Raw genomic sequence first — 10509 nt, 5'->3', positions numbered from 1 at the left:
GCCAGAATTAGAACCCAGGTCCTTTTATTCCTCTTCTCATGAACAACTCATCATAGTTCACATACTTCATTCTCCTTATAACCATAGTACATACTTCTGTTGTCCTTTGGGTCACTTAAAATTGTTATTCTTTGGAGATCACAATATTCTTCGATGGGTAGCTATGTAGCATTACTGAGTCAGTAAGGGCTAAGGAGATGGACAAGCTTTTGTGGGAACAAGCTGCTAATGATGGAAAGCACCCTTCTAGCATGCTCCAGGTCATGCCTATACCCTCCTGGTTTCAAAATTTCCTAAATCTGGGCAATCTCACCCCTTCCCCACCCCATAGAGGTTAAAACTACTCCACACCATCATGTCTTATTCCATTTTTGTCTTTTCTTTCTTGCAAATCTTTCACTGACGACTCATCTTATACAATAAAAACCCAGCATAGTGAACAGAGGGCTGGATTTGGAATTGAGAAGCTGGAGGTTCATGTCCTCAGATAATCCCTAGCTGTATGAACCTGGGCAAGTCACTTAACTTTAGTTAGCCTCAGCCTCAGTTTCTTCATCTGTTAACTGTGGGTAATAATAATGGCATTTACCTCAATGATTTGTGAGGATCAATCAATCAGCAAGCAAATGAGACGATAACATGTCTAAAGCCCTTTGCAAACTTTGAAACACTGTGGAAATAGAAGCTATTATTATTTAGAGGCCCTTCTCTGCTTCTTGTAGGTACCAGTGTGCCTCTTGGGTTCATTATTCAGTATATGCTGAAGCTGGCTTGATCACTCCATGGATCATTACATTGATTTTTGAGTCACCTGTGAATGTTTTTTTTTTTTCTTAAGATCTGCATATGTAAGGGGCTGAGCAGGAAAAGTATTGGATTTAAAAGATGGACTTTTGTGGCAGAGATCCTTGAAAACATTACTAAATACTACCAAGCCTGATCTCCTAGTGGATTCTGGGCCCATCTACAACAAGTAGAAGGGGAAAGGGGTTGGGGGTGAGAAAGTCAGGGTAAAAAGGAGAAAATTATTGAGGGTATGTGTTCTGCTCTCATTTTGCACCAAAAATATGGAATCAGAGGTTGGAAGACTTTAAAGAGATGCAGGTCTCCACCTGAAAAACTGGTGGCTTGTGCATGATTGAGCCATGAATACTGGCATGAAGTAAGAGACAGAAGGAAACACTACTACTACCACCCCACCCCCTTGTAGCATCTCTAAGCCACAGGCCCCAACAAGAGCTGTGGGGCAGGGCCTTCATGAGAATAACTCTCATGCTCATGGGTGGAAACCACTGTAGGGATTTACATACTCATTTGGGTCTAATGACTACTCAATCAAGACTATCTACTTTGTTTTAATAAAACTTTATTCTGTAATATTCTGAGTTATTATAGTTCAGGTGTTTTAGTCATGACTGATTCTTTGTGACTCCATTTGGGGTTTTCTTGGCAGAGATACTGGAGTGGTTTGCCATTTCCTTCTCTAGCTCATTTTACAGATGAGGAAACTGAGGCAAATGGAATTAAGTGGCTTGCCCAGGGTCACACAGGTAGGACGTGTCTGAGGCCAGATTTGAACTCAGGAAGAGGAGTCTTCCCGACTCCAGCCCCAGCACCCTGTGCACTATGGCACCACGTAGCCATCCTAATATTGTGAATCATGTACCTGCAAATTGGGAAGAAGCCTGAGGGAAGCAGAGGTAGAGAGTTTAGGGAGTTAAGATGGGATCACATGCTAGATAAGTACTCTAAGAGGATAAGAAAATCCTCTAGAATGGGCCCTTCCCATTATGAAAGTCTCTGACACATAAGAAAGAAATTCAAAGCACCATCATGGATTTATACAGGGAATCCCACGATCGAGGTGATTATGGATCACCCTGGTATTTCCATGTAGGAAGTTGTCCCTATTGGCATTCGAAGGCTGGGCTTCATGACCATTTTTCTGTGTGTCGGAGGCTTCTTTGACAGTTCCTTAAAGCTGATCGACCAACCCCTTCAACAAATAATGTTTTTAAATACATAATACCAAACATGTAAGATTATAAAGGGAATTTCTATATATAATTTCTATATTGACATAGTTATCAAAAAAAGTTTTGAGTTCCTGTCCTATCTTTTTTATATGGTAGCACGCATACACGGGCAGGTAAAGACGCTTGAATGCTGATAGTTATAACTGACATCACCCCAGTCCTTCTGCTTTGCTCTACCCATGCCCCCAGAAGAGCAGCCCCAACTCCTCAGTTGCAAAAATCCAAACCTAAACTTCTACAAAAGGAATCCTGGTCAAAGAATTGAAGTCTTTTGTTCACTCTCTGAGTTGAGAGTCAAACTCAAATAGAAATGGATCCCTGTGAGCCACACGTTTTGAGAAAAATCACAAATTAACATTATTTGTTGTATTTTTTAATTTATTCTGTTAAAAATTTCTGATTCAAACAGGTAGGCTGAGTTTTGTGGAGCCCCTGGCAGCCAGTGGGCTGCAGTGGGACACTTCTACCCCAAGAGGTTATTGATAGATTTTGGGGTCCTGTGAACTTTGGGGGGAAATCACATCTTTATTTCAATATAATTATCTGGTCCAGACTCTTGCTTTAGGCAATTGAATATTTGTCATCCTGATCAGATAGCAAAAGCTCTTCAGAAATAGAGACACTAGTTTTCTTTTCTTTTTTTTTTTAACTTAGGTATGTCTTTATTTCTATAAATAGCATTTTACAGTTATCTTCAGTTCCAATGGAGTCTTGGTAGGTGGACTCTCAAATAATTTATACATTTTTTAGTTTTTTAAAATTTCAAATGCAATTTCAAGATAACTGTGCAAAACTACTATTTGGTTCAGTTTCTATTTAGCATTGGTAGCAACAAGTTCATTTCTAGATGAGTTCTTCCACTGGACTGGGGTCCCAAAAGTCACCTCCAAAGATTGCTCCTTGTTCCTCAGGATATCAGTTGCCTCTGGAATCATTCTGGAACACTGGAACCTGGCAGTGTTTTGAGCTCACTAGTTTGAGGACAAAAGAGAAGAGGAGAAAGGACCAACATCTGCTTCTCAACACCACTTAGCCTCAGCTCATTACAATATAGTCTCTCACTGGATGCCATAATCGAGTCAATCTCAAAAGTTACTTGAGATCCCTGAAAAAGTCCATAGCTGAAGCCTTTTTTGAATGCCTCCATAGCCAATCAAAGAACCCCCTATTAAACACATCGAAAACTAGAAACAATTAAAAAATATCTATGCTTCCTCCAGTCTCTCCAAGGCTCTTCTATTTCCCATTATGATGATAACTATCCTGGAAACAGTTTCCCAGACTCTCCATGGAGAGTTGCATCTACTAAGCAATCTAATGGGCTGCATGTTCCAGGTAAGAGCAAGCTCTTCCTGCTGATGTGGATTTATTTTATATCCTGCTGCTTTGCCTGAGTTATTAATTATTTTAATTAAATTTTAGGCACTTGTCTTCTTAGCTAAGGAAAAGAATGAATAGAGAGAGACAGACAGATAGAAGGATAGGGAAGACTTTATTAAGTACTTACAAGGCCAGGCCCTGTACTAAATGCTGGGGACACAAATACAAGAAAACAAGATAATCCTTCCCCTCAAGAAGCTTATAGTCTAATGACAGAAGATATATAAAGGGATGCTAGAAAGAGGGTGGGAGGGAGGAAGGTGAGGATGGGGAATATGCACTTATATAGTTCCTACTATGTGACAGGCACTGTGCTAAATTCTTTAAAAAGACAAAACAAAACAAATATTCTCCATTTGATCCTCCCAGCAACCTGGGAGCTGGTGCTATTATTACCCTCATTTTACTGTTAAGGAAACTGAGGCAGACAGAGGATAAGTGACTTGCTCAGTGAGGTCACAAAGCTAATAAGTGTCTGAGGCCAGATTTGCACCCCCAGGAGAGTACCCAACCTGAGGCCTGGTGAGGTACCCAAGAAGATAAGGCAAAAATTTCACCTTTGAGGAGGAGAAGCCAGGAGTAGAGTCCAAAGAATCCAGTGGGGTGTGCTGTTGGAGACCATAGAGTTTTATAGGAATTTAGAGGTTGAAGGAAAGTTGGAAATCACCTAGTACTGTAGAAACTCTTCACTTTATAGAGGAGGAAATAGAGGCCCAGTGAAGTGACCTTACAAAGTCATGCAGCTAAACAAGAGGCAGAGACAGAATTAGAATCATGTTCCTTGCCTTACATCAGCATATAACCCCAAGCAAGCTTTGCAAACGTGATGAGATACTATCTCAATCACTGCTTTAGCAACAGGATGAGAGAAAATTTGCTTATATTATTCTGGTTTCTCATGTTCTCTCATGATCCCAAGGAACTAGTATTGAAGCATTATCTCCCAAGCCTCCTAGACCTGTCCTGGTTGCAACAGAAAAGGGACTGATTGACAGACATCTGATGGATAGACGATCTAAATTGACAGTCATCAAGGTTGTCACGATTCTTGGAGAGTGGATACTAAAAAAGCCCATTCCTTCAGATGAGGCTTTTTACAGCCTTCCAAACACTCTAGGCTCTTAGGGTGAAAAGCTGCAGAGAAGGAGGCTACCTACATTGGTGGAGGGAGTTTCCCATACCAATAAAATCAGAGGACTAGTTAGTCCCTATTCCTGTCCCCAAATCTCCTTGGGTTCTTTGACATGCTAATATCCCCCAGAAACAGGATTTTTATCAGTTGGCAATGGCATTAAAGAGGCATTACCATCTGCTTCGTCCCTGCACCCTAAGGACCATGAGATCTTTCCATCTGATTTGAAGCTGAAACCTTCCATATGTGTTGTGTCCCCCATTAGAATGAGAGCTCCTTTGAGAGCAGGGACTGTCTTGCTATACATGTATCTCCAGACCTTACTTTGCACATAGTAAATGCTTAAGAGATGCTTGCTTGCTTCATTCATTCATTCACAGCCCAACCTGTCTCTGTTTCATGGGGCACACGATTCAAGCCCATCATACAAAGTCCTTAAGACATCCCCAGGATGCCCTGGAAACGACTCCCTCCAGCTCAGTTCCCACCTCTACTCCACGCTCCACCTTTCCTTCGTCTTCCTAACTGATTTTAAGGAGATCTTCCAGGAGAAGGGATAGGAGGTAGGGCTTCCAAAAGGGGCGGGTCCAGGAGTCCTCTTCTCTGCATCCTCGCTATCCACCGCCCTTCCGCGCACCCCCGACTAATGCCTTGCTAGGAAAGTCAGCCGGGAAACCTCTTGGGGTCCCACCCACCCCGTGCTCGAGGTCCTTGTAACTCAGCGCCTGGGAAGGACGCGCGCGACGACGCTAAACTCAGTATCGTGACGGCGGTGGTCGGAGGAGGGGGGAGGCAGAGGCAGGGAGCCGAGGGAGGGGGGGGGGCACTGGCCCCGCCCCCGCACGCCTATGGGGGAGCGGTGCGGGCCCTGACGTCACTTTTGCCTGCGTCCCTGCACATGGGCTGCCGAATGCACTGAGCGGGCTGCTGTGGGCCAAGAGCTGGGAGCAGGAGCAGGAGCAGGAGCAGCAGCAGCCTCGGGGGGGGGGGGGTGGGGGTGGGAAACACGCATGGCCTCGGGCTTTTGGGGCGCAGGTGATCAGGCTATGCTGTGCATTTTTTAATTTTACAGTCCCCTCTGCTGTTTTTGCAGTTTTCGCCCTAAGTAACATTTTGCAGGGGAGGGGGGGGTCTGAGAAGGGTCCTGCTGGAGCCCGTCTTGCACTTCGGCCGCTTGCCCAGGACTAGCTATTTCCTGAAACTTCTGTATTTTTCATTTTTATGTGTGTGTGTCTAGGCACTTGATTATATTAGCATAATTTCCCTCACACTCCCCTGGCTTCCCCACCGCCTGGGAGGAGTACACATTGACAGAGGAAGGAAAAGCAAATTGGGGCTGGGGGATTGGGGGGGAAAGGGGAGGTTTGTTTGGTTTTTTTTTGGCAAACAGAAAAGAGAAGAAAAGAAAAAAAGACCATCTAGTACAACGAGATGGAGAAAATGTCCCGACCGCTCCCCTTGAACCCCACGTTCATCCCTCCCACTTACGGCGTGCTCAAGTCGCTGCTGGAGAACCCCCTGAAGCTGCCCCTGCACCCCGAAGACGGTGAGAGCCACCACCGCCGCTGCCGCCGCTTGGGTTCCTCGGGTTCCCCTGATTTGGAGAAAGCGACCTACTCCACGGTTGGGGCTTTCCCCGACTTTGCTTTTCTTTCTGGGCACCCACCTTGAATCTCCAGCCGCTCTCACCTCACCCCCCCACCCCACTTTGCCCTCCCCATTCTCTTCCCTATACTCTCTCCTGCACTCCCCAGAGCCAGACCCGCTGCTGCCTCTGCTTGGATGCAATTGAGGATTGGCTCTCACTCGCTCTCCTCTCTCCCCTCCTCCTCCATCGCCCACCCCCGAATCGGCTTTCCGCTTTATTTTAAGTAATTCTGGGAGCCAGTGCCCAACCTCTGTGGTTTGTTCAGCAGTGCAGGTAGGAGCTGATGCAACTTAAAATAGGGGTGGAGTGGGGAAGTTCCCCCACCCCCATTAGATATTCCCACGAGTAAAGTTGAAGGAGAGGGGAGCTTTGAGAGGTAAGAGTATAAATTTCTTCTACATTTATACTTTACGTGGTTTTGAGGGACTTTTGGAGAGTGGTTTGCAGACAGCAGTACATGAGCAGCGTAATACCATAGTAATGGGATCTTGGTTGTTTTTATTTTTATTAAGAAATTGAAGGTGTGGATGAGGAAGGAATTTTAGGAGGCGTTTTTACTTTCAGAAGTTGAAAGGGGTGTAGTGGATGAAGAGAATGGCTTTTCTGTTGAAAGCTGATCCCCGTGCTAGTTTCTCTGGTCAGTTTCCCCCTCCACCTTTCCTGGTGGGAGAGGACTTGAAAGGATGCTCACGTGTAAAGTAAGACGAAGTCTCATGACATTTTGGTGTTAAAGGTGTTGGGGAAAGATAGTCTGAGGAATAGACCCCAGTGACTGCTGCTCCTCAGGTCTGCTGCCGGCAAAGTGCGTTATACTGGAAATGTGATAGATTTGCGATTTAAGGCTTCTGCAGTTCTGTTTCCCAGCTAATCACAACAGTAAGGCTGGTCATTTGTAGTGTAAAGTACTATAAATGGCTCCCTTCTTAAAATTGTTTTCAGGAGATTTGTACATTCTTTGCTTAATCTAGACTTGTTGCTACGAATTTAAGGGACTTGTTAAATTCCCGAAATGCAGAATGCTTGTAATCCCCTCTCCCCACCCACTTTGAAAAAAAAAAGGACACGTGAAGGAACTAATGTATTTTAGCTTGACTGTGTTCAGCATTTTAATCCAAGTTGTCAGGAAATTGACAGCATTTACGAATGTGGTGTTTACAGAGTTGTCCCAGGTACTTAGGGGCCAGATTCCCCTTGGGGACTTCTTTCGGTTGAAATTGACAAATGTCAAATGATCAATTATAGATGGAATGAAATATCAGGTATTTGCCTCTACAAGATAGCTACATGCACACATGTTAGTACCGTGTGTGTGTGCTGGTGCTGTCTCTCTGTTAAGCAACAGCTGTGTTCTTGAAAAGTTGTATACAGATATAGTTTATTTTTTTTTTAAACGGAATCCTCTTGAAATACCCTCGGGTATTTGGCATTTGAAGAAATATCTCCGTGGCTTTTTATAAGGAGAAGAAGCCTTTTATCAAACAGCCCCTATGAATAATTAATATGTTTTGTAAATCTGGATTTTTATGAACCCTATGTAGAGTTGATTGGGATTGAGATATAACAGTATAGTGAGTGAGTGAATGAATGTGTAAAATCCAAATATTTAACCCAGGTTGTAAATAATCACAGTAAAGATTCTCCCCTATTGTACATGTAAATTTTTTTATCTCCTCAGACAGAACTGAACTGTTCAACTGATTGTCCCACTGTGGGCGCTCACGGATCAGTCTTAGACTGCAAGTTTTTATCTTAGCTCATGCTGAAGCCCCAACCAGAAAAGCAGTTGTCTCTTTCCAAAGTAAATAGGGAGATTGCAAAAAGCAGACAGAACTCCACATCCAGCCTGACTTTTAACTCTGGATTACCTGAGGTCCACTGAGGACAAATACAGCAGGACATAGTGCCATTTGGGATGAGAAAATTCCCCTAGTGGTTTTTGGAAGGGGAGATTAGTGGGGTAGAGAAGGAGCAAAATTGGTTTTCCTTAAAAAGAAAAATAAATGAACTTTTGTTTTCTTTTATAGCGTTTGGTAAAGAAAAAGACAAGAAGAAGCTGGATGATGACAACAGTAGCCCTATGGTCCCCCAGTCTGCTTTCTTGGGGCCCACCTTGTGGGACAAAACCCTTCCCTATGATGGAGATACTTTCCAGTTGGAATATATGGACTTGGAAGAATTCTTGTCAGAAAATGGCATCCCCCCAAGCCCCTCTCAGCATGACCATAGCCCCCACCCTCCTGGGCTGCAGCCAGCAACCTCAGCCGCCCCCTCTGTCATGGACCTCAGCAGCCGGGCCTCCACCTCGGTTCACCCCAGCATCTCCTCTCAGAACTGCCTGCAGAGCCCCATCAGACCAGGTAAACCTCCTGGAAGGCTTCCCCCCCCACTGGGTGGGGAGGGGGGGAGATGGAGGCTTCCTGGCCATGCCCAGGGGATCAGAGAACTAGGAGTCCGAATGTTTCCCTCCACAGGGACCTCAGCTCGGAGAGACACTTGGTACAGGGGAACAGTGCCCTGGCTCTGGAGTCAAGAGGACCTGGGTTCAGATCCCGCCTCTGATATTTATTACCAGTGTGACCTTAGGCAAGTCACTTCCATGGCCCAGGTTCAGGGCCTCTAGTTTCCTCATCTGTAAAATAAAGTAGTTGGACTTGATGACCTAGAAGGTCTTTTCCAGCTCTAAATCTCTGAAAACCCACCAGTCCTCGCAAATCCTTTTTTTTTTTTTTTTTAATACCCAAATTGCCTAGCTAAACAGGTAGAAAGTAGTATCTCCCTCAGGGCCTAGCTTAATGTCTTGTACATGGTAGATGCTTAATAAATGTTTTTTGCTTGAATTTTCTTGCCTGAATGATTCAGATGGGCTTATAACACTGCTTCAGTTCTCCTGGTAGCCCTTCATTTCATAGCTCTGTAGATTTGGCTTGAAGAAAAGAAATGGGAGAAGAGAGGAGAATAATTGTGGGTGAGAAGCAGTATCCTTGGTCTTGGGCTGTTGGTGGTCTGACTGAGAAATTTAAGTGTCAGAAAAGGAGATCTGACCCTTTTACTAGTCAGTTTAGAACCAATCTTCCCTACTCTTCTGATGCCTTTTAGCCATTTTCTTATAAATCAGATGCCTTATTTTAGATTTGTATAAAAAAAGCAGACCCCTCATTTAATCCCACTTTGTTCTTGAAAAATTGTCTATAAATATGTTTGGTAATATATTTTAAGGTGCGTTGTGGGTGCTCAGTATTTAAAGGAACTTCATGGCAGAACCCCCTCCCCCCAAAAAAATGGTCTCATGGTAATTTATGCAGTTGTATCCTTGCCTGGAATTTCATGGGACATAACTGGTGCTTAAAATCCCTTCTGCACATAAAAGGCAGAAAGAAAAAAATCTTTCTGCACACCTACAAAGTTCTTGCTCAGTGCAAAATGGGGAAAAATAAGGACACTTTCATACTTGGGTAACTGGGAAGAAAGATGGAACCAGAGAAGCCATCAGGGTCTGGAGTCTGGAGGGAAGGATGGAGGAAGTGTGGCAATGATGGGCTTGTATGAGAGACCTTTATTATAGTCTTTGTTCTCCTCTGTGGCAATTTCTGAGACATAAGAAGAGAGTAATGAAAATAGAAGGAAACCATGTGAATAAGAAAACTGTTCTCTTAAAATTGAGTTGGGGGGGTGTCTTTTCAACTCTTCCTTCTCCAAGTTGGAATCTTGACTCTGAGCCACTTACCTCCTCTCCAGCAGAGCCTTGGGAAACCCCTCCCTTTCTTGGGACATAAGCTTGGTCTCTAGAGAATGGACCATGCTATTGTTGGGGGTATCTGCTTGTGAGGACAATGTCCAGAGAAATCAGTAGCTGTGTAAAATTGGAAAAGCAGAAGCAAAAGATCCAGAGGAAAAGCAAATGTCTAAGCAGGACTAGACTTTAGCACTGCAGTTGCTTCGCATGTTTTGTCTCATGTATCTTCTCTTATGTCCCCAAATACCTTCTTTTCAGAAGGCTTTGCACCTGTCTTACAGGGATTAGGGTATGTCTTGTTTTGAATTTATTAGGTAGGGCAAGTAACTTCTCCCAGAATTCAATATCAGAGTGCATTCAGAAGGATAATTACTTCATTTGGGTATTTCAGTCCCAGTAATGGATGAAAAGGCACTATGCCCCTTTGCCTTTTGACCTAGTTGACTAAAAATCTATCAGTTCATTGGTATTTTCTAAACAGGTCCTGTGTTCAGGTGTGTAGCTTGCATGGGAATTCATCTTTCTTTTGCCTAAAGTGCATCCTAACATTTGACAGCTGTAAGAGCGGACCCTGCCTCAC

The 10509-nt window shown here is 44.0% G+C and overlaps 1 protein-coding gene across 3 annotated transcripts in view; it reads left to right on the top strand.

Annotated features, from left to right (window-relative positions):
- The first annotated feature begins 5920 nt into the window (after positions 1 to 5920).
- Positions 5921 to 10509, top strand: part of HLF (HLF, PAR bZIP transcription factor) — a 79181-nt gene continuing 74592 nt past the window's right edge. For 2 of the 3 annotated variants that reach the window (XM_027870360.1, XM_027870359.1), the window contains exons 1-2: positions 5921 to 6094; positions 8221 to 8553. In XM_027870360.1, coding sequence (XP_027726161.1) covers positions 5980 to 6094; positions 8221 to 8553 — 448 coding nt within the window. In that variant the 5' untranslated portion in view covers positions 5921 to 5979. Of the gene's footprint in view, positions 6095 to 6150; positions 6573 to 8220; positions 8554 to 10509 lie in introns of those variants that run through there. The other variant, XM_027870361.1, reaches the window with a different exon arrangement.

The sequence above is a fragment of the Vombatus ursinus genome, unplaced genomic scaffold, assembly GCF_900497805.2.
Source record: "Vombatus ursinus unplaced genomic scaffold, bare-nosed wombat genome assembly UNPS02014797.1, whole genome shotgun sequence".
Lineage (NCBI taxonomy): Eukaryota > Metazoa > Chordata > Mammalia > Diprotodontia > Vombatidae > Vombatus > Vombatus ursinus.
The sequence above is the reverse complement of the archived record's forward strand: the minus strand, read 5'-3'. Positions and strand labels throughout refer to the sequence as shown.